A 25886-nucleotide genomic window follows, 5' to 3' on the forward strand; every position below is an offset into this window, starting at 1 on the left:
CACCATATCTCCAACACGACATTGACATTGAAGTCTAGACCATATCACCTAGAGAACTATATGGTTTATGAGATCGTGGAGGACCTAGACAAACAAGCCGACAACATTATCATGGCTGACCATCCAACATCAGCCCACTCCCTTGGGCCGTGCTGTCACACAACCCCGGAGCCATGCCATGTCGTGCCATGCCAGTTTACCTTGGGATAACAGCCCTCTCTACTCACCATCTCACATAATCGAGATGGCATCCCTCTCTTCTTATCTTCACCATTGACACCACTTGGGAGACATGCCTCTATGCTCCTTACCACCCCTTAGGTATTGTAGCACCCTTGTCACCAGATCTTGCACCACTCAGATGGTAGCCCTCTCTGCTCTTCATCACCATTCCAGTGCTACAACAACCTTGTCACTATAGTTTGCATCATCAACATTTCCAACCATCTGACAGTAGTTCACTCTTTGCTACTGTATAGCACATCATCATTTTATCATTAGTACATATCGTGGGACAACAGGCCACTCTCCGCTCTATAACACATCATCATTTTCTTCTATAGTTTACCTTGAGATAGAAAACCTCTCTTGTCACGTGCACGCCCGTGCCATGGCTTAATCTTGAGCATGTGTACTGATCTGCAATCCTAAGCATACTTAAGAACATTGATGCTAATTACTTATGATTAAGACACAAAGGAGAGAGAAGAAGAGAAAGATTAATGCTCAGGGTTTTCTTGTATAACTATGTTACAAAAAGGTAACTGATGCGTTTACATGAATGAGACTTATGGTTAGCCCCATAGGGATTGACCCTAGCCCTTTTACATTTATTCTACACTTGCTATGGGGCTAAATGCTAATTTATGAATTAAACTATGACTTGCAAACTGTTGAATGTTCTTGAGTTACTTATATATGTTGCTTGAGACCAGTAGTAATAAATAGCAAGTGCCAACTTTAGGTGGATAAACAAATGCTGATTGGCTTTATTCATTGCTGCACTTCACTATGCTTGGTCACACCCCATGCCTTGCTACTGCCCCTTATTGCTAACTATAACCTTGACAACAGTGGCTGCTTGGATAGTACCCTGTTGGCTGCCAACAATGTACCAGGGCCCTCATGCACTGTATGCTGCTATACAAATCAAGAAAATAATGATGATGTGATGCTGCTAATGCTATGGTGCTGATGATGATGATGCTGCTATAGACTATGGTGATGATGAAGATGCTTTTGCTACTACTGATGAGGGATTTAGACAATTCATGTTAAAGATTAAGCCATGTCACGGGCATGCACATGACATCTCTGCTCATCATCTCACATCATTGGGACAACAATCGTCTGCTTCTCCTACAATTTACCTCAGGAAGTAGCCCTCTCTACTCAACATCTCACATCATCAGGATGACAACCCTCTCTGCTCCTCACCACCCCTTATATATTGTAGCACCCTTTTCACACCAGAGCTTACACCACTCAGGATGGCAGTCCTCTCTGCTCTTCACATCGATGCAAGCTCTGGTGACAAGGGTGCTACAAGAGTGGTCAGTATATCGAAGGCTCTCGTCAGTGGATACACAAGCACTCTGAGAGGTGGTAGTGGGCAGTGGAAGATGAAGTGATGATGATGCAAACTTTAGTGACAAGGGTGTTGCGGTACCTTGATGGTACTACACCACTCAGGATGGCAGCTCTCTCTGCTCTTCATCTACCACCTTAGGTACCGCAACACCCTTGTCACCAGAGCCTGCATCACCTCATCTTTTGCCACTACCACTTCGGAGTGCCTCTGCATCCACAGATGCGAGCCTTTGACACCGACCACCTCTCGGAGTGATTTACCTCACAACATCGACACGCGAGCCTTTGTCAATGACCATGCTTTTGCTCTGATATGTTGTTTTTCTCTGATCTCTCATATATTTGGTCCTTTCGTCCTTTTTCCATCACGTGGTATTAGAGCTATTGTGAGCAAAGGGACGAAAGACCTCGAGAGCACACAACATGGATCATCGGCTCCTGCGAATTCGTGGGGGCCTTTTTTTAAAAATTCCTAGACCGTTGCTTACGGAACATCTGTATAAGTGACATCGTGTAAGCGTCCAATATGCAATCATCATTGTCGCTGTCATGTAAACAACGCATAATTAATCATCACTTATGTGACGTTCAATGCAACGGTGCATTAGCACATTTCAAACACATCGCTTAAGCAACACTCATCATCGTTTAAGTGACATGTTTGAAAAGACCCATCATTTTGGCCCTGTTCGCTAGGGGGTTTGTTCTAGTGTTTGTACCCTTAAGTTTGTTTGAGTACTTTAAACCTCAATTCTTATTGTTTTAGTAATAATAAGGTAGTGTTGCACATAGTTGCTCACCTAAGTACCCCTCCTCATCTCCATCCATGTACCATGCATCATATAAATAACATATACAAATCTGAAGGGCCTTTAACTACCCTATTATCTTTGATGCCAAATATGACCGATAAAACCAATTAAATCAGGACATTATAAGATTTACAAGGAAACCTAAAGTAGAAAATATATTTTCTCACGTCTTTATCTAACTAGGTATGCTATTGGGAAGTTCGTTGGGGCAAACGATGAAAATGTTTCTTGTTAAAGGTAGCAACAATGATAATTGTATTTACATTATGGAAAATAAAAGAGCAGATATGGAGGAATTAGGGTTTAAAACTAAAGTGCAAGTCTAGCCTTGGACTTTATAATTAAAGACCCAGAAGGTGTCTTGGCCTTCAAGTGAGATGACACATTGCTCAAACGAAATGTATTTTATGTGGTTTGAAAAAGGAACCCAAAAAATGTGCTTGGAGAGAGAGAGAGTTTGTAGATACTAAAGGAGGATTTATAGGAGATTAAAGTTGATGGATCTTCATATTTCTTGTAGATACTATAGCAGGAATTTATAGCACATGGGCTTAACTCTTGAAAAACCTTTCATATCACTTGTTAGTAAAGGGTAATAAAAAATAAGTATAGCACACATGTCATTTCTTTTAAGATGTATATGTATTCAATATGAGGCGATTTTTCTTTTCATGGGCTTACAAAACATTTTACATTCAGATGAAGTTATTTTATTGAAGAAGATAAATAATTTTGATCCCACAAAAGATAATTTTATTACGTGCAAGTTATGATCATCCCTTCAATGGATGTGATGTGTATTGTGTTTGTATTGAGGGAAATTTTTGGCACCTTTGCGATTGACTTTTAGCACCCATAATGCAACCAAGGCACTAGCAATTAATAATTGAATATATATATGCTATAAAACCAAGGCACCCATGATGCAACAAAGGCACCCACAATGCAACCAACACACCCACAATGCAAGCAAGCCACAAGAAAGTAATAATTGAATATGTATATGCTATACAACTACTTAAAAGACGGACCGTGGCTTAAAGTTTTAAGGAAAAATAAGAGTTTGCAATGTGCATGGATGATTTGTGTGAGTGTGTGTGGGGGGTGTAAAGGAATCACATGAAGTGAAATGCAGGCCAGGTGATAGGTGTCACATTATTATCATGGAGCCTTACTATCAACTTTCAAGTGGACTTGGTAGAGCATTACACACAATTGAGCTCTTTTGTGAACCAAATAAAACCCAAATTCGAAGCCTATCCTGACAGGTGGGCTAAATGCACTAAAAAAAAACTCTTCTCACCGAGTCATCAGGAGCCATTAAAGTCGACTATGGAGGTTGTCCACGAGATCAACGAGAAAGCTAAGGCTATTTAATATATGGCAAACATGGCACAAAAAAGCAGCTCTCCCCTTCAAAGTTGTATTATTGCTATGCAAAAAAGCATTTCGGTACACACAACAGTATGCCAGGAGGCGCTAGCTTCCATGTCTCCTCGAATCGACAGTATTCTTACCCTCGGAGTGTCACTCCCTTTGTTGTGTTTGTTTGCATCACTGCAGGCTCTGGCGGTCTCTTATTTGGCTATGATCTTGGAATATCCGGTAACTTAATCTTCGCCACTTTAGTCTACTAGCTTGGCAGAACAGCTACTTTGATCGTTTACTTCTTCATCTAGTGTAAATTAATCACTTGACATGGGTTGTAACTAATTAGAACCGTTAGTTAGTAAGCGCAATTGTCATCATACCAAATATAACAATTGCTCAGTAAGCGAATAGATAATTAAAGAGCTAATTATGTAATAGTAAGCAGACAAGAGAGCTGGCTTGGCTGAAGGAGGCTTGAGTAGATGGATTTAGAAAGCTAATTCAAGTGTGTTATAGCTAAGCACATGTATTACAGAGCTGGTTAAGATCTAGGTGAAGCAATCTTAAGTAGATGGACTAGAGAACTAACTTAAGTGTGTCAAGGTTAAATACTTCGATTACAGAGGTAATGAAAGCTGCAGTAATTTTGGGCTCATGATTTAGAGAGCTAATCGGGTTGTGTTAAATTAACCTTGTGTAGGGGGTGTGACTTCGATGGATGATTTTCTGCTCAAATTCTTCCCCAAAGTGTATAGAAAGAAGCATAATGCGGCAACGGATAACTACTGCAAGTTTGACAGCCAGCTGCTAACGTTGTTCACGTCGTCGCTATATTTGGCGGGCTTCATAACCTCCTTTTTTGCGTCCGGAGTGACAAGAAACTATGGCAGGAGGGTCTCTATCCTAGCAGGCAGCATCTGCTTCCTGATTGGCTCTGCGCTTGACGGCGCCGCACAGAACCTTGGCATGCTCATCCTCGGCCGAGTCATCCTTGGAGTTGGCCTCGGCTTCACTAATCAAGTAATTACTGTTGATCCTTACGTCCCACCCTTAATCTTTGCGCATGATTAATCGTTTCCAACTTCTGTTAACTCCCATTCCATTTGATTCGATTGGTAGACAATTAGCCAATCCTAATCCCTAATCTACTCAATAAATCAAAGTGTATGTAATGATTTGGTAACGAGCATCTTAATGATCTTAATGAGTGTTCTAATGATTTGGTAATGTTTTGTTTTTTGGGTAATGTTCTTAATGAGCATCCAAATGATGTTAACGAGCCGCTTGATGATTTGGAATGCCCATTGCAGGCAGTGCCATTATATCTTTCAGAGATGGCTCCTGCAAAGTTAAGGGGTGGACTGACAACAATGTTTCAACTAGCCATTTCAATAGGGGCAACAGTAGCATTCTTGGTAAACTATGGGACAGGAAACATTAAGCCATGGGGATGGAGATTGTCACTTGGCTTGGCTTTCATACCTGCATCCATAATAACAGTTGGATGTGCTTTCTTGCCTGACTCCCCTAGTAGCCTTATTCAAAGGGGCCACCTGGATGAGGGCCTGTTAGTGTTGCAAAGGATACGCGGGAGCCATGATGTGCAAGAGGAGTTCAATGACCTTCTTGAGGCAGTGGATCTCTCCAAGTCCTTTCAACAACCAGCTTGGAGAAATATACTCACAAGGAAATACCGCCCTCAATTAGTCATGGCCTTTACTATTCCCTTCTTTCAACAGGTGTGTCCCTTTCTCCCCTCTAGTATTGAGCACGTAAGGAGTGAGCTTGTTGCATTTATTATGCTTTTTACACTATGAAAAGAGTAACTTTACAAATTTCACAAATTTGTGGAACTTTTCACGGTTGCACACAAACACATTTTAGCACATTATTATGCTACTTAATTAGGCTTTATAATGCTTTTAATCAATGTATATTTTAATTTTATTTTTAAGAAAGGGCCACATAATTTCGCGAACATATGATTACATATATTGGTATCATTATACACATGCTACATCACATGTTACATATATATATATGTATATATATATATATATATATATATGTATATATATATATATGTATATATATATATATGTGTATATATATATCTATGTATATATATATCTATGTATGTATGTATATATATGTATATGTATATATATATGTATGTATATATATATATATATATATATATCATTATACACATGTTACATATTTTAGACTTATATCTTTCTATAATGTGTTGTCTTATGTAGGTGACTGGCATCAACATTATCACATTTTATGCCCCAGTGCTATTCCAAACACTTGGCTTTGGATCCAATGCTTCACTCTACTCTGCAGTGATTCTTGGTGCTATAAGTGTAGTGACTATCATGATTGCTGCACTTACAGTGGACAAATATGGGCGCCGAAAATTGTTCCTCTATGGTGGAAGCTCTATGTTTATTTTTTTGGTGAGTAAGTAACATAATCAAAGTTGTTAAATCAATATGTTTTAGCTATGTAAAGAATATGCATCACTTCTCTGGTTCCAGTACTTCCTTTATTTTTTGCATGCACACTCAATAGAATTTATGGAATTGAATGCCACTTTTATTTTACAAAGTATGGTACTTAACAATTAAAAACTAACCCATATTTATTTTTTTTGTGATCAATAGGTCCTCACCGGTCTCTTGCTACAATGGAAGCTAGGAGCTCATAATTCTCTCTCTAAAGGGTACGGTATAGTAGGTGTTTTTTTGATATGTCTCTTTTGTATGTGCTTTGGATGGTCATGGGGCCCATTGGGATGGCTTGTGCCAAGTGAGATATTCCCATTAGAGATAAGATCTGCAGGGCAAAGCATCAACATAAGTGTCATCATGTTCTTCATCTTTGCAACAGCACAAGCCTTCCTAGCCATGCTTTGCCACCTAAAAGCTGCGCTTTTCTTCTTCTTTGCCGGTTGGGTGCTTGTCATGACGTTCTTCACCTACAAGCTTTTCCCTGAGACAAGATGTGTGCCCTTAGAAGAAATAGCAAACTTGTGGAAGCAACACCCTTGTTGGAGTATATATTATGAATAAGTTTACTTCTAATTAGTGATAAACAATAGCTCAAAATGATTGTAATTTGTTTAGTGATGTAAACAATAATTCAACACCCTTGTTGGAGTATATATTATGAATAAGATTACTTCTTAGTGATATAAATAATAGTTCAAAAATCATGACTATAATGTGTTCACCAAATAAACTTATGCCACAATAATGCACAAAATTCCCATTGTTTTTCCCAAAATTTACATCTTATGAATGGAAATCATACTATCTCAAGTGGGCAATCAATTCCTTTTATTTCATTATACAATCTATCCTTTTTATACTCACTATAAGAGGCAGGGCCACTATCCACGCTTTTTTTAACGCTTTAGAACGAAGCTTAAAATCTCCTAAACATCGAAATACTCGTTGAAAAAAGCGTCGAAATAGAAACGTCGAAATAGACACCGAAATAAGCGCCGAAACAAGAGTCAAAAAAAGTAAATTTACCATGCATTTTTTGACACCCTTTTCGACAATTATTTCGACTATTTAGATACTTTTCGACAGATGCACGAAACTTTCGACATTTATTTCGATGCATGCATGTATTAATTTTTTTTGGCATAATGGTGCATCTAGCTGCAGTCTTGTAACTGGATGCATCTAGCTGCAGTCTTGTAACTGGATGCACCATTATGCCAAATTTATAGAGTACCAAAGGCAACTATACTCTGATGTGAAGAACGAAGAGAATTTGTTGAAAAAGTTAGAGAGAGTGCCATAACGTTTTCGACATTACGAAGTAGGTACACAATTCACACAAGTGCAAACAATGGCCAAATTATATTGCAAGATGTGAAATTTACATATCAAGCGCTAACGAGATAAGCCAAAATTGAAATTTACATATCAAGCTCTGACGAAATAAGCTAAAATTTACATACAATCTATACAAGCTCAAACAAAGATGTGAGCTGACCAAAATGTGTATGTACAAGGGGAAAGACATGGGCAAGGCCACTCTATGCAGAACCCTCACTCAAGAGATCAGGCATTGGTCCCTGCAAAAACCATACAAAATGCTTTTTTGGTATACTAGAACAACGATCTAACATGACAAGGCGGCAAAGCAAGTATACAAATCATAAGGTTAAGGCTTGCTGCACTTACCATATCTACAATGTGCCCCCAATTGAGGTGGGTGCCTTCTCGGTCAAGCTTCTCCAAAAGAAAGTATGTGTTATGGCGGGTGAGCAATGTCCTCCTCTTCCCGTTACCGGCCGACCAACCACTTGATTCTAAAAGTACCAAAACAATAAGATAAGCGTTGATACTTACAAAGTAAACATAACATCAAATGAAACATACAAGATAAATGTTGATACTTACAAAGTAGACATGGAATGCGTCCCAACTGCCGCTTCCAAGGTGAGAGCTTCCTACGCTCTCCATTCGGGCTTTGGCCACATCCTCTTGTTGCTTGTAGCGTTGGGGATTTTGAGCATGCTTTTGCTTTTCCTCATCGTTCCAATCCTCGGTGCTCATGTACCAAGGCTTCTCACCCCCTGCCTTCACTCTCCTAGTCACATCTCCCTGCCAATGTTTCATGACATCCACCATGTGGTCCTTTATCCACCTTATGGGAACGACATCACTACCGCCAACCGGCTTTATGACTCTATCTTTCTTGTCTTTATCCAACTTTGGCCATAAAGTCATAAAGTCATTTGCAAAGACAATGTTCCATCGGGGCGGGTGTGGGCTGTGTGTCAAAACGTCGCGAGATGATTGCGAGTGTGGAGTGCTTCTGGTGCTAGATAGGGAAGGACGCTCACATGTGGGAGCGTAGATCCATCCGTGCTGCCACTTGGATAACAACCGCCTCCACCTCCACTACTCGAGCGTTGTCCTCTACGAGTGGACAAGCGATCTGAGGGAGGGGTTCTAATGGCTCTTTGTGTGGTTTGTACAGGTGAACTAGGGTTAGTGGTGGTGGTGCCCGATGGTGCAGCCGAAGTGCCCGCCCCTCTCCCAAAATATTATTGTGCCATTGCTCTTTGCTCGGGCATGGCTTGTGCTAAAAAACCTATAAAATGGTCAGACATAGCATATGGAGAGAGAAGTATGGAGAGTAAGCCGGTGTCTCATCTGGAGTGCGAGACATGTTTCTACACACACATAACAAAGCCCACATGGACACTTTAATAAGAGCATACACATGAATTATCCCTCAACATTCATTCATTTATGTATGAGGCCTTATGCATAAAGCTATGCATAAGGCTTATGCGCTGAGAGCACTATGCAAGACATGCTATCCTAAACTAAACCGTACCCCGGCACTATACATTAAGCATGCATGCATAGATTAAGATCTATGCATGCATTAAGCTCTATGCATAGAGCTTAATGCATGCATAGATAGAGCTTAATACATGCATAGAGCTTAATCTATGCATATATCTCTATGCATTATGAACGCATGCATAGAGCTTAATCTATGCATTAAGCTATACGAATAGAGCTTAATGCATAGATTAAGCTCTATGATTAGAGCTCTATGCATGTGCATTAAGCTCTATGCATAGAGGATCTACAAAACAAAACCCTTCTCTTTGGTAGATAAAAATAGAGGAAAGAGAGGATAAAAAGATAGGAAAGAGAGAAAAGCACTTACCTCTTTTTGGTGATGTTAAAAGAGAAGATTAGAAGACCTACAAAACCAACAAAAGGGTGAGGAAAGGATTAGTAATGCATACATACAAAAGCCCTAAGAACCTAATGCATACATACAAAATCGAAAAGAGAGGAAAGAGAAAAAAATTTACCTCTTTTTGGTGAAGTTGAAAGAGAGGATTAGAAGACCTACAAAACAAAACAAAAAGTTGAGAAAAGAATTAGTAATACAAAACCCTAAAAGTGTGCATAGCATGGATACACAAGGAGGTTTATCCTTCAACACACACACACACACCAATTTAACAACCAAGAGGTTTATCCTTCAACACACACACACACCAATTTAACAACCAAGAGGAGAGGAGAGGAGAGGGGAGGGGAGGGGAGGGAGGGCAAAGAAGGAGGTGGAGAAGAGCTTGGGAGAGAGAAAGAACCTGCAAAAGGGTTGTTGCAAGATCAGGGTGTCCAGTTTTATCCAGTTTATGCTGGACTGGGATAATGCTTGGAGAGCAAATTTTGGGGGGCAAGGTACTTAAAATGAGATCAAGCAAATAATAGAAAATACGCTTGTCCTTATATTAACCCAATATAACTTAAATTAATATAAATTAGTCTAATTAATCAAAAATATGATGAAATGATAAACAAATGATGTTTCCATACTTAGAGTGATACAATTTATTTTTCCATAGATGCACCATTACAAGTCCACTAGTCCCTATAGGTTTTAGATGATTCACATCAAAAATGTAGTTTTACTAATTAGATTATTAATATTTACAGGCCTTCTGATAGTCTGGAAGAATTTTGAAAAAAGATCATTAAAAATCCAACCATTGGATTTGCAATTTTTACTAACCACCACATTCTACTAATGTCTCAGTATCTACCCACTCTTTTGATCTACAAGATTAAGGATTTTAAGTGGTAGCTATTATGGGTACAAAAAGTGGCGTATATTATAACACTTTAAAGACCTTGAAATATTTAAAGAAAATAGATAAATATCTTAAAATTTTCTCAAAAAATCAAGTTAAGCTCCATATTATGTGAAGATCTAAGGTACAAAGTGAGAATCTCATATGAGTTTATATGTAAAAGATATTAGCATTTTATGGAATCAGTTCAAATTTGGGACAGGGTGTATACATTGACTTTGTACCTAAGAAAATGAGGACTTTTGACTATCTAATGCTTAATCAAATTATGCAACTATATTTCCAACTTTGAATATGATGTTTCAACAAAAGAACTTGAAACGAAATTCCTTTATTTACTAGGAGAGATTAGCCACTAAAGGTAAACAAATGCCTATTTTTTTACTGTTTACAAGGTGCCTGAGTGGACAAAACTGGGCACCCTGATCTTGCAACCACCCAAAACAAATGAGAAAGAAAAAAAACAAGAAAATTACTCATAACTACACACACAGACATTTTACATCACATGTACATGTAACCAAGAGGAGATGGGAGTGAGGGAAAAGGAGGCATACCTGGTGAGGAAGCAAGCAAAACAAACGCGCACGAAAAAAAATGCTGAAAAAAGAGAGGTTCTGTTTTACTGTAAAAACCTGCGCCATTGATATATGCGTCGAAATAAGCGTGAAAAAAAGCATCAAAATAAGAGTGGAAAAAAGTGTCAAAAAATACGTGGAAAATAGCATGGAAATAAGAGTCGAAAAAATAAAATTCCCACACTCTTTTCGACGTTTATTTTGACGGCTTTTTTGACCCTTATTTCGACGGTCGTTCGCTACTTTTCATTCAAATTCAAAATCTTTCTAGATCTTGCATGCCCCCAACATTTCAAATTACCTATCACCAACTACCACCCTCCACAAATACTTAAGGGAGGATTTCCCTCCAAAAATAAGCATTCACCCTCAAATTTTGTTGATTTAGAGGAGAAGACACTTTGCCCATGTACTCGCTACTGCAAATACCAAGTGGCTTGACGTTGACGAATTTGCAATGATCATACAAAAAAATGAAAAATATTTTCAGTGGAGTGATTGGAACATCTAATTAGTGGTAATGCGCACTTCAACAATGACGAACTAGTGGATATCTGGCCTGAACGATGGAGACCAACCAGAGTAGCCACAAACGAGGTGATCCAACAACCCGAGGAACTTGAGGTGGATTCGGAGCAAATACTAGAACATGACATGGATGACATGATAAATGCCTTACACGATGGAACAGAAGATCGAGGTTTCGAACACGAAGGGGTAGAAGAAAACGCACGACGTGTGGAATATGCTTCCCAAGAAGAGAAACAGTTATGCAAGCTTGCTCATCTTCCACTATATCGTGGAGCACATGTGTCTGTTTTACGTGCTTGCCTATCCATATTGAACTTGCAATCGATTTTTGGATGGTTTGATACGAGTGTATCAAAACTTTTTGCATAAGTGATGATATCATATGCAATTAGTGAGTTATGTACCTTTATATGCATTTTCTTAGCCTGACTATTTTGTGTAACAGCTTATTGAAACATCAAATATTGCCAGAAGATAATGAGATGCCAGTGGACCATAGTCGAGCAAAAGCAATGTTGCACTCGATTGGCATGGACTACAACACACACCTTGCTTGTCCAAATGATTGTATTCTTTATCGCCGACAAGAATATAACAACACAATACAATGTCCGCATTGTGGTACATCGAGATATAGACAAGATGTGCAAGGAGAAAGGGTACCATCATCCCTCAGATTTAAAACAATGTTCAAGTGCAAATCCATTGTAGGACTGATGACTTGGCACCGTAACACTAGGTCCTCGGATTAAAACAATGTTCAAGTGCAAATCCATTGTAGGATTGATGACTTGGCACCGTAACACTAGGTCCACGGATGGTGTTATGAGTGTGCCTGCATATTCCCCTGCATGGAAGCACATTGAAGAGAAGTGGGTAGCCTTTTAGGAGGAGGCTCGCCATATTCAACTCGAACTAGCGAGATGGATGGAGTGAATCCACTGGGTCTACGAATTTCATCATGGAGTATATGGCCTGTTTGTCTAGTTAACTATAATCTTCCACCATGGCTAGATATAAAAAAAGGGCATCTTTTATTATCTTTGATAGTTCTCGGAAAGTACAAGGTGAAGAACATGGATGTGTATTTAGCCCCTTTAGTTGAGGAGCTTCGTGTTCTATGGGAGGGCATTGAAGTTCATGATATTTCCAAGAGGTTTGGACAACATGCGCTAACATTGAGAGGAATACTTATGTGGACTATGCATGATTGGCCTGGCTATGGAGAGTGCTCAGGTAATACTATAGCTTGTTAATATATTATGTTAAGTCATGATTGTTATCCAAACTTACATGCTACAATCTTTTTTGATGTTCTACAGGGCTTTTAGTGTCAGGGTATAATGGATGTCCATTATGTGGGCCGCAACTTGAGGCTCGATACTCAAAGTCTATGAAGAAGATAGTATACGAGGGCCACAAGAAGTATCTCCCAGTGGACCATCCTTTACGTGAGGGATTTCTAGGAGGTCTCCTTGCATATGGAAGAGCAGTGATTGGAGGACCTTATGGGAGCGGATCCAACCTGTACACCTCCAGGAATGAAGCGTCTATCCATTTTCCATCAACTTCCATACTGGAATAACCTTCTAGTGAACCATCTTCTTGACCCAATGCACATTTTCAAGAATATAGCCGAGGTGCTTTGGAAAACCATCACAGGAGCAAAGGAGAGCAAGGCACAATGAGACAATTTATAAGAGGTTCAATGCATGCACCACTTATGGGCCCAAAATAGAGCAGATGGAAAGGTGAAGCTACCAAAAGCACCTTGGGTCATGATGACAAAGGATGAGCAACGGCGTGTAGTGGCTTGAAGAGTCATGATTGGCACAAATTCTTGCAATTCGTGCTTCCTATAGCCATCAAGGATTGCCTCAACAATGACATTAGAGCAACAATTTATAAAATTAGTGCAGTGGTACATTGGATATCAAGGAAAGAGATTAGTAGAGACACATTGGAAGCAGCACGATTAAACTCCATCGAGGCTGTTACAATGGCTGAGAAATACTTTCCAACAAGTATTTTAAGCATTCAATTATACTTGCTAGTTTATGTGGTTGATGAAGTTGCTGTGGCTGGGGTTGTCCATAGCTGATGGATGTTTTTCTTGGAGAGATTTATGAAGACACTTAAAGGATTTGTTCGTCAAAGAGCCATCCTAAAGGTAGTATGGCAGTGGGATAGCTTGTTCAAGAATCACTTGTATATATAACTGAATTTCTTAGTACGTCTGATCTCGATATGCCAAGATTATGGACACAAGAAGAAGATGATTGACTAGTTGGGAAAGAGCCACAAGGGAAAGGCCTTGTGAGAACAATGGATGTATCATTGCGTGAGAAAATCAATAAATTTTGCATCTTAAACTCACATGCTATGGAGAAATAGATCGACACTACAAGGGATCGAGCTCATACCCACATTGTTAGCCATGGAAAATGACTTGTGAAAAAAAAGTAGCGGGCCTGTGTATCAACGCATGTATAATCGCGGCCACAGACATGCGTGTAAAAGCACGTGTATGATGCCTGTCAGATGCATTGATACACGGGCTTATACGCGCGTTTTACCAATTTTGCTGCGTCGATACACGCATGTTTAACAGACTTTCCGTGCATATAAACGTGACTTTGGCAAATTTTACACACAGATACACGCGAATAGAGAGCAAAAATAAAAAATCTAGAGAGTGGTATTTGGTGCCTGAAATCTATTCCAGCATTCCAGCACCCAATAGCACTCTGGAATTTTTTTTTTGGTGCATTGCACCATCCACAGAGAACATTTTGTGCATTGTCAATACACGATTCAAGAACGACATTATCAATACACGATTTAAGAAAGACATGAATGCAATACTATCAAAATTTTATGTGTGCTGAAATAAGCCCATGGCTTTCATTATGTAAAAACATATATACAAGGGAGTCCATATGTCAAAGTAGCGCATGGCTTCAATATAAACAAATATATACAAAATCAAATTGGTTTATCTAAAAAAGCCCATGGCTTCAGTTACAAAAATATATATACAACCACATTCTCAATACGGATGTGATACTATAAGTCTGAGTACTACTCAGACTCAGATGATGATGAGCTGCTCCCTCCAGGATCAGATGAGCTCACATCGGTATACATGGCCGAAGAGTAGTGCTCACCCTATCGTTCACGTCCAGTAGGAGCAGGAGCAGCAGGGCGGCGGGTGGACCATCAGTGAAGGAGCATCAGCAGGTACAGCAGTAGCTTGTGCCTGTTCAATTAATATATCATATATAAGTATATATATATGTAATTCAAAATTTAATAAACCAAAATCATTCGTTTAGAGTTTTCAAGTACTTGTCGACCGTATGGTCTCATGGCCATCTCAAACTGCACATCCGTAATACATTCCTTGGTTCTGAAGAGGGCCCACGTGTTACGTCTGCTATGCCGATGAGCATACGCAATCTCGTGGGTTGTGGGCTTCCTCCCCATAACCGGTCATTGTAACATAATCAATACAATTTGCAAGATTAAAACAATCAACGCATCAATGAATTAAGTAAAAAATCAAATAAGGTGGCAAGATACTTACGAACTCTGCCTCCCACGACTCGACGCCTCCAGATCCAAAATGCGAAGATCCAATGGTCTCCATCTGGATCCGTCGTGCCTCCACATGCTTCCTGCTCTTCACGCCACCCTCTCCTCGTTTCTTTGCCTCTCCTTCTTTCACTCATGTTTGTGGGTAGTGGCAGGTTTCTCGGCAAGATAGCCACCCGCAGCTTGATTTACCCCATCATCATACGTGAGATTTTTTATTGCTTACGATCTCCCTTATTCGCGTCCTTCCCCATACATCCGAGAATGTCGCATGTGGGGGATTGGGGTACCGACTATGTACAGCATCTATCACCTCCCCAACTAATCGGCTATTTTGATCTTTAAATTTAATAAAACAATTTCTATACAAGTTTGATACTATCCCATGCATGTATTCCATTACCTCTTTCCCCCTCGCATCCATCACTATCCTGCCCCTATCCGTCACATCATAGTATATCTCTCCCTCTACCTCTCTCACCACCTCCTCATCCTTACTATCTCCTCCAACTCTTCTCCCTCTATCTCCTCTCTCATCGCGTGCCCTACCACCTCCCCCACCAAAGCATCCGTTGCATCCTCCCCATCCTCCACTCCCACTCTCCCTACTATGGCATCTGCTCTCCCTACTACGGCGTCTGCTCTCCTCTATACTGCGAGTGGAGTCAAGATTGGGGGATTGTGTACGTGACTATGGACGTGACACTGAGCGTGACAGGGAGTACGTGATGGTGGCTATTAGCCCTGATGTGACGGTGCCTGGGAGGGTGTGCGTGAGTGTGTCTGGGAAGGGGTATGTCTCCTCACCGGACTCGCAGGCACAAAAAGTTGTGGAGTGACATGGGCACTCGGGAGCGGGGTGACTATACCAAGGAATCTAGGAGGATGGACATACATATACTCTGTAAGCTCAACTAGGCCAGGGTGGCGCCCAAAATGATTTAGCATCTCCATCATCTAAGTGCCGTACGCAAATGGATCGAATGAAGATCCTAGATCCATGAAGAATCTGCAAAAAGAATCCATTTGTATGCATCATGTATCTATGAAGTGTATCATGCATCATGCATCATGAAGTGTATTGCGTGTAAAATCCCGTTCAAGATCGCATGTATATCCGCGTGAAAAATCTATCTAGTAGAGTACACGCAGGCATACACGTGATTCTACAAAAAAAAGTACCAAAAAAACGTCGCCTACCGACCAACGTCACTTTCGCATAAAGAAAAGGACACTTGCATAAAAAAAGGGACACTTGCAGGAGGAAAGAGAAGAAAGGACAAAGACACTTGCATAAAGAAAAGGGACATTTGCATAAAGAAAATGAAGAGAAGAGACAGGACCAACTGACTCACCTCTTGACAAGTGAGTCTCCTTTTTGGCTTTTGTGTGCACCCATGTGTATGCTCCTTCCACCCACCTGCAAGCTCCTTGCGCTTGTGATGAAGAAGAAGATGAAATTGAAGAAGATAGGGTTTTGGAGTAGGCGACAGCTTTTGTTTTAAGTATGATATTGATCGCTGCGTGTATGATCGCATGTATGGTAACATTGCAATGCAAATACACGCATTGTGACACAGGGTAAATGCGTAGATACACGTGGTTATACACGAGAAACAGAGACTTTTTATACTTTAATTAAAAATTGATTATGATTATGTATTTGTTCTTTTGTACACAGAATGTCATCAACCTCCTCAAGCAGTTCTGGTGAAGATGAGATAGTGCGTCACCGTAATCACGATGTGTGGTTGGGACAAAGGATCAAGTGTATGTGTAATCGATGTCAAGGATGCATTGTACAGAATTGTTCTGCGTATGAGCATGAGCTTTATGCCATCATTTATGCTCTAGGAAAGTGGAGACATTATCTCCACGGTGCTAAATTTGTGATTGTATTTGATTATGAGAGTATCAAATGGTTGACAACTCAAACTGATTTGAAAGGTCCTAAAGCTCAGTGGGCAAAAATCCTACAAGAATTTGACTTTCAATTAAGGTATCGCAAGGGCCGATACAATGTCATGCGTGATGCTTTAAGTCCAAACCTCAAGTTAACTCGTTAAGTTTCACGGAGTTGAAAAGTGAATTTTTAGATTCACTCAAAGGCAAGTGCGAACATGATCAGCCATATGCACAAGTGTGGAAAGTTGTTGCACGCAAGGAACCCTCCCACTTCTTTCGCAGTAGGCGAGTGCAGATGATAGTTCCACAATGATAGTTCCACACCCAACTCTTCTCTTTCTAGGGACGAGCTTAATCGTTGGAAGCATTCGATAATGGGGACTTATTACACAAAGGAAGAGTGTGTGTGCCCTCAAACTCCGACACTAGGTGCCAAATACTTTATGAGAGTCGTGATAGCCCAAGTGCAAGGCATCCTGGAATTAGGAAGACCTATGCCTTAGTGAGATGCAATTCTATTAGCCTAGACTTCACAGGCACGTCCAAGTATATGTTTTGCATTGTAAAAAATGACAGGTTAATAAGGCTGAGTGTCTTAAGATAGGCGGGCTATTACAACCATTAGAGATCCCTGATGGTAAGAGCATCTCTATGGATTTTAGAGGTCATGATGCCATCTGGGTTATAGTGGATAGGTTGACCAAGATGTCTTGGTTTATTCCAACTAAAACCACAGTGAAAACGCCAGAGTTAGCTCAGATGGGTGTATACTAGTATGGGGAAAAAACCTCTTGAAGGGAGAAGAAAGTGCCCTGGCTCTGGTCCTAGTGTGTTCACATACAACGAGATGATAGATAGATAATAAATGTGTGATGTACAAAGATGATACATATACCCCAAGATGGGTGTATACTAGTATGGGGAAAAAACCTCCTAAAGGGAGAAGAAAGTGCCTTAGCTCTGGCCCTAGTGATGAGTGTATAGATGTGCCGAGCTCTTTAAACTACGATAGGGATCCCAAACTAGTCCCTAAAGGGAAGTAGGTTTAAAGCTTTGCAAAAATCTTTAAACTTATTTCGTGGGAAAGCCTTCATGAACAAATCTACCAAGTTGTCTTGTGTTCACACATAAGTCAAGCTAATTTTCCCTACATAGTATCTCTCCATGATCATGTTCACCTCAATTTTCTTTGTGTGAGCATGAAAAATAGATTCCTTGCAAGTGTCAGTGCTCTGATTATCAGTGAAGATGGTAGTGACTGAGGACTCGCCAACACCCGAATCAGCAACAATAAGGTGCTTGAGCCAAACACACTCAACTGTAGCTATAAACACTACCTTGTACTCAACTTCACAATTAGAATTGGCCATAGTGGATTTCTTCTTGATGATCCATGAAATACATGAATCAACAGGGCAAAAGCAAAAACCACTCATGGACCTGCATGTGACGTAACATCCAACCCAATCTGAGTTTGTAGATGCATGCAACTGGTGAACCACCCCCTTTGGGATAAAATAAACCAAAGTGCTTGATGCCCTTATGGTAATGGAAAACTCGTTTGATAGTCTACTAATGGTTTGCTCCTGGGATATGCATAAATCTGCCCAATATTGAGATTACATATACTGAATGTAAAGCCTAGTGTTACACATAGAGATATGGCATCCAATAGCTTCTTGATACAAGCCCGCATCAAAAGGGTTATCTGCATCTTCAAAAGTAGTTGCAAACCCACCTCCATAGGTGTAGCCATAGGTTTACAGTCTTCAAGATTAAACCTCTTCAACAATACATCTATGTATTTGGGTGAAAGCATGATAAGGTGGAATGAAAACCTGTGTCCTAGAAAATGGTTTACAACTGGTTGTGAAACACTTTTATGTAGAGTTAGAGAATTAAAACATGGTTGTTTAATCTTGTTTCACATTTATTATATCTAAAAGGAACTAGATAAATTTCTAAATAAATCTCACGAGAGGATATTAAATCTACTAATATTGGTTGTCTTCAAGTGTGGTAGCACCCAATGTAACTAGTAGAAAGTGTACCACCTTATCATGCTTTCACCCCATTTCCTTTGTAGTATAACAATGCCATCATTATGTTGCCAAAACTCAATGCCCAAATAATAGTGTAACGATCCAAGATTTGACATCTCAAAAGAATTCTCTAAATCGATTATAAAAGCTGCAATATGATCATCATTAGGGCCTGTGAGCAACATGTCATCAACGTATAACACGATGACTAATAAAACATCCTTAATCCTTTTAATATAGAGGGTACTATCAGTTGGGCTGTTGCAAAAACCCTATGCAACCAAGTATGCATGTATCTTCTCGTACCATACTATGGGAGCCTACTTAAGACCATATACAACTTTCTTCAATCTGCATACTTTTGATTCCTTACCTTTTAATCTGCATACTTTTCATTCCTTACCTTTCTAAACAAAACCATGAGGCTGAGATGCATACAACTCCTCATAGAAATCTCAATTCAAGAAATTAGTTTTAATATCTAACTAACTTACATTCCAACCGTTATTTGTTGCTAATGCAATGATATTCCGCATGGTAGTCATATGACATGTGGGTGAAAAGGTTTCACCATAGTCAATGCCTTTCTCTTGCGTATAACCCTTTGTAACAAGCCTAGCTCCACTGCCATCCACACTAAAGTATCGAATCATACTCATATTGCATAGCACTCATCCAATTTTCAGATTCTTTTGCTTCATCAAAGGAGACAAGTTTCTCTTCATTACATAGACTAGCAATAAGAGCATGACCTGCGTAAACATAAGATGCATAATGAGAACTTACACATGTTCTACTAGGAAAAGGAGTATCCAATTTGTTGTCACGTAGTTTTTTCACTAGCCATTTTGGTATCCTTTTTGACTCCTTAATTTCCCTTCTTTCATCAACTACATCATCCACATTTGCATCATCACTAGACCCTACATCAATGTGAATCTCTACATCAATGTGTCATGCATTGTGAATAATGGAAAAAGAGTGTCAAGCATGTCCTACGAACATATATTTTCTTCTTTTTTACACGAAAGCAAGGGCTGACTAGCATCTTCTACAAATACATCTCTACTCACAAGAATCGGGTTGGTAATAGGATGATAGAGATGGTAACCTTTACTTCCCGAGCTATACCCCACAAAAATACATTTAACAGCCTCGTCAAGCTTGCTACAAACTTTCTCAGGCACAACTACATAAGCAAGACAATAAAAAATGCATAAGTGAGCCACAGAGGGCTTTCTTCCATTCCAAGCTTCAAAAAGTGTACTTGTATACAAAGCCTTTGTAGAACACCTATTCAAAACATATATTACACACTGATTCTAGCCAGAAACCATGAGGTAACTCCTAACTTTTGACCATACAACATACCATATGGGATTTGGGACCCTGCTTAATTATATAAAGCTTTCTTCAATTTGCATACTTTTGATTCCTAGCCTTTATGAATAAATCCACGAGGCTGAGATATATAGATCTCCTCATGCACATCTCCATTCAAGAAAGCAATTTTGATATTCAACTAATGTACATTCCAACCTTTATATGCTGCTAATGATGCAATGATACTCTACATGGTAGTCATATGACATGTGAGTGCTAAGGTTTTACCATAGTCAATGTCTTTCTCTTGTGTATAACCCTTTGCAAAGAGACGAGCTTTGTATTTCTCAACATGGTTGTCCGCTCTACGTTTGAGCTTGTAAACCCATTTCATACCAATGGCCTTCTTGCCACCAATAAGCAAGTCAACTAAATCCCATGTATCATTTTTTAGTATTGAATCATACTCTCAAATTTCATAGCATAAAGGAGTGGTCAATTTGTTGTCACGTAGTGTTTGCACCAACCATTTTGGCATACTTTTTGAACCGGTTTTAGTGTTCTAGCTACACCATTTTGTTGAGGCGTACATTGCACATTGCATTGGTGTTATATTATCCATGTAGCCTAACATTTTTAACCATAGTAACAAAGTTCTTAAAGCACATAAAAACCTATGATTTTTGTTTGAATGGATATACCCAGGTATGTCTAGAATAATCATCAATGAATGTGACAAAATAGAGGTATCTCCGAATAGATGATGTCCTCATAAGACCACATACACCACTATGTATAAGCTATAATTTCTAAACGGCTCTAGTTGAACCATCTTTGGGAAATGTGCTTGCTGCATTTTTCCAAGAATACAGCCTTCACAAATATGTTTAATAAGAGCTTCAAGATCTGTCAACTCAAACACCATGGCATGCTTATATAAATGCAATAAATTTCCAAAGTTCAAGTCACCAAAGCGTGCATGCCACAACTTAGCATCACCCATTGCCTTTGTGGCATAGACTATACATACAACATGTTTTTGTCTTTTATATGCATCTAGCCTATAAAGGCCATGAGAAAAAGTAGGAGAAGCAACAATTGTATTGACATCACTACAATCATGAATAATACATCTGTCATGCACAAAAAATTGAACGACTAAGCCAGCCTTAGTAATAATAGAGATAGATAATCGGTTCTTCTTGATCCCTGGTACATATAATACATCTGAGATCATGATTGTTCCACCATTTTCCCTGTGGAGTAGATTCAAGTGATGAGAACAAACTATGACAATGATGAGAAGTAATGTGCTTACTAGCACCACTATTAAAATACCAAACATGTACAACTGTAACAATCATGTATATATTCTTATGTGAAGGGTCAAAATTGCGTTGCTACACAATGAAAGCCCAATCATCATGTGCATAGTTTGTAGATTATTTATTTTCTACATTAGATATTGATGCATTAGCTACAATCATACCCGAGTCTTTCTTTTTCTCCTTCTCTCCAACCACTTTCTTGCACTCATTAATGTATTGACCAATTTCCCTACAATAGTTGTATTTTCCCTTTTCCTTTAGCGTATTGCCTTTCTTGTCTGTAGGCTTGCCCGATGACTCTGATTTTGGCTTATAACTAACCTAAGGAAAGGATTTACCTTTGCCTCTTTATTGACTAGGCAAAATCCTGATCTATTATATGCATGACATATTTATTTTGCATGGATTTATCTTCTTACAAGAGCACATAAATCAACTCCTCAAACTTCAAGGAATTTGGATTTCCTTTTATCACGAGTCTGATGGTAGAATCAAAACTTTGATATGAGTCCGACAATGCATTCAAGATAGTAGGCACCAATGAAATGTCAAGATATACTTCATCAACACTAGCCAAGTGCTCCTTAAAATCCTTTTATTTTGTAAGAAAACTGTCCATGGAGTCTTCCTCATTCATATGTTCTTACTCTAATTTCTTGCATAGATAAGTAGCACGTGCTTTCATTACATACATGGTACAATGACGTTGTCGAAAATTCTGGACACGGAATCACCTGCCTCTATAGCTGTCCACTCCAACAGCCTTGGAAAAACTAACACGAATGGGGGCACCACCAGCCACCGGCTGGAACACTTCTCTCATGGTTCACCACACCACCCACACCATAAAGACAGCACAAAACAGGGGCACCATAGACCAAGATAAACACCCAGCAATTATATTCCTAGAAAACACATCATACAAGCTTCTCTCGACACAGAAGCCTTACTCACACAACCATACAAACACTCAGGCCTGGATTTACTGCCAAGGGAATTCGACCACGGCCACATTGCCTCTGGAATTACAACCTTGCGTCTGATGACAAAGCCTCTTCAACTACAAACACATCAACACTTTGACCCTTCAGTCTCTGCACTGCACTCTCTCTCCTGATGGCAACCATACACGAAACAACCAGCCACCACCAGTAGCATCCATGGTTGCGCCAACCACACCAGAAAGAACCCGGCCACTCTCTCTCTTCAGAGGGCGCCCCACCAGCAACCCTCAACTCTCTCTGTAGCCCATCACTTCTGTGTGTGTCGCCAGCACTCTCTGAAACGGCTACACCTGTTGCCTTTGCTTGCGACAGTCACTGCCAACACCTCTCTCTCTTCAGACGGTCCTTCATGTTGGCACCATCTGCCACCAATACACAACACCCAAAGCACTTTCTATCTTTACACTGTTGGCCCTCTGTCAACACCAGCAGCCACAGATTCACTCCACACATTCTTCTTTGCTGCAGCTCCCTTCCACTACTCTCTGGTCACTAACCATCGGCGACCCCAACCCACTCGAGCCCCTGCTCTTCGCTTGTCCACACCTCTGTCTCCTAGGCGACCTCCTCACAGCTGCCAGCCTTCTACCATACCTACAGCCAGCCTCTTCTCTGCTGCAGCAAAACCTTCAGAGTCGCAACAGCTTCACGGTGACTCCATAGTAGTCGCCGTCCCGCCATCCCTTTGACGCCAGCCTGTCAGCCATCTTGCGCACACAGAGGCCGCCTTCCATCCCACACTCTCTCTTCGTGGCGATCCTCTGTGGCGGCCCTCTCTGCGTTGGCTCTGCCCACTCACCAGAGCGCCTCTCTTCTCGTACCCGGCGGCACCCACACTCCCACGCTCTTTTCCTCTTTGCCAACCTTCCAGAGGCGGCTTTGCTGGCAGCAATGTAAAGCTCCACGTGGTCTTTTCTTTTGTTGGCCACATTAATGGTGTATTTTATTCTTTATTTTAAGCATTAATTGCCCAACTGCTTTCACACCTTCAAATGCAACCCACGAGTGCCCATTGTACTTGGGAACGTGTACACAAACAAAGTGGCCGAGCGGCTGGTACCATCTCCAGCGGACCACACTCCAAACAAACTTGCACAAGCCTACTGCAAAACTGTCCACCCTGTACATCTGCCAAGGCATTCCAAAGCAAAACCTTCACACATGCCATGCATCCATATGTACACAAGCCCAAAACACCTTTCAGATTTTTGCCTGACATACTTTGCCAACCCCCCTATCTACTAGAGCATTCATGCTCAGCAGCAGCAAAAGATAAAGTCCAATAGCTATCCCACCAGGATCAAAAGGAAACATCCGTATCTTAGCAGCAAAAGATAAAGTCCAATAGCTATCCACCAGGATCAAAAGGAAACATCTGTAACTCACCATCCCATTTCCCAATATCTGTGAAAAACCATGGCTGTATCACTACATACCAAACATCAACCATATGTGCCACAAAATCATTTTCATCCATCATTTGACAAGCATTCACAGACTCTGACTGTCACGTAGGCTGTAATGCCTGTGACCGACGGCAGACCGGATGGCCATATCCGGGGTTCAGTGGGAGAGGACGCCCATGCGGAGTCATGGGCGGCCAGGCTAGTGTGGACGGCAGGCCACACACTATATAGCCTGGGGGATGAGGGGTAATCCTCATTCTTCCTCTATGGCTGGGTGGTGAGCCAGAGGCCGTCCCCTCTTGTGGTAACGCCCGTAGCGGCGTTACGGGAATGTAACACTGGTATCAGAGCGTGGTTCGATGGGATTGTTAGAGCCCGCGCGTGACCGAGGGACCGGAGCCCACTCGATGGTTTTCGACCATTCGTCTCCTTATCCTTATCTCGAATGGAGGGTGTGGAGGGAGGCAGCCATGGAAGAATGGAGGGGAAGAACTCTCTCTCTCTCTCGATCTCTCTCCCCGTCACACAGCAAGCAACATTGGAGGTAAGCAATTTGTGTATTTTGCTGCGTTGAAGCTTGTGTGCAAAAGAATTAAAAAAAAAATTTCGTTTTCTGTGTGGAAAGGGCAGCACAGCCCCGCTGTCTGTGAATGGCGTTGAGTGTGGGGGAAGGCAAACAGCAGCCCCGTACCTCACAAGGGGGGGGGGCTTGCCTTGGCCACATGTAGACTGTGTGTAAAGGTGGGGGGGCGAAGACCACTAACCCACGAGCCCCACGGCTGCGTGGAAGAGCCTGGGGGGCGACTTGCATTGTGTGCGAAAACGCGAAGCAGCAGCCCCACGGCTTACTCCAGCCCCCTCACGACTTGAAGATGCTGTGCCCACGACTGGCATGCTGTGAATGACCGGCGCTACCAAACAAGGCTGTATAAGGCTTGAATGCCAGGCGGCGCCGGCAAGCGTGTGGAGAATAAATGGGAAGCTCGCGTCGGCGTTGAGGGCCTGCGCCAGACTCGAACTGTGCTGGAGCCTGCTTTAAGGTGGACGCGGCTGTGGAGGAGACGAACTGGCAGGCGTTGACTTGGCTACTCCTACAGGCAGGCTAGGCGGCCCAACCTTGAAGGCCAGCCAGGCGGGCAGCCAGGCCGGCCAGCCAGCCAACCAGGCGGGGCGGCCAGCGGCGGCCAACCAACCAGCGGCAGCGGCCAGCCAACGCCAACCAAGCCAGGGACCGGCCCGCCAGCAGCAGCAGCCAACCAGCGCTGCAACGGCTAGGAAAATTTAAAAAAAAAAGATGTTTAAAAAAAGGGTTTTTAAAAAAAACCATTTATTTTTTTTAAATATATTTTTAATTATTCATTTTTATGAATAATGAAAATATAGGCGGCCAACCCTTGATACCACATATGGGCATGCCCAGCGAGCTGGCACGAACGACCGGCCAGAATAGGGCCTGTTGTGAACACTCCCCACGGGCGGGCGGCCACGCCCGAAGCGGCGAGGGGCGGCCCGGCCCGTTATTTTATTTTTTTCATTTTTAAAAAAAATAAAAACAAAACACACAAAACAACGGTACACCCCACGAAACAAACCCAACACGGCCGTCGCGCCGTGTGGCCGTAGTGCCTGTTTTCCACGAGAAAGACCCACCGCACATGGCCGTAGCGCCGCGTGCTAAGATAGAGACAAAACCCACGGCCATAGTGCCGAGTTCTTCGAGAGAGAGCCGTTCTATGGCCGTTGTGCCTAG

At 41.2% G+C, this 25886-nt stretch overlaps 2 protein-coding genes across 2 annotated transcripts in view; both read left to right on the forward strand.

Annotated features, from left to right (window-relative positions):
- The window catches only part of LOC147615423 (sugar transport protein MST3-like), a 256115-nt gene that overhangs the window by 127309 nt on the left and 102920 nt on the right, over positions 1–25886 (forward strand). The window lies entirely within an intron of this gene.
- On the forward strand, positions 3674–6998 carry LOC147615424 (sugar transport protein MST3-like). Its single transcript, XM_086779543.1, has 5 exons — positions 3674–4007; positions 4474–4793; positions 5084–5512; positions 6035–6235; positions 6443–6998. The coding sequence occupies exons 1-5, from the start codon at positions 3869–3871 to the stop codon at positions 6848–6850; spliced, it is 1497 nt and encodes a 498-aa protein (XP_086635669.1). The 5' UTR covers positions 3674–3868; the 3' UTR covers positions 6851–6998.

Source organism: Cibotium barometz, chromosome 40, assembly GCF_041138505.1.
Source record: "Cibotium barometz isolate CiBa-2024 chromosome 40, ASM4113850v1, whole genome shotgun sequence".
In the NCBI taxonomy this organism is placed as follows: Eukaryota; Viridiplantae; Streptophyta; class Polypodiopsida; order Cyatheales; family Cibotiaceae; genus Cibotium; species Cibotium barometz.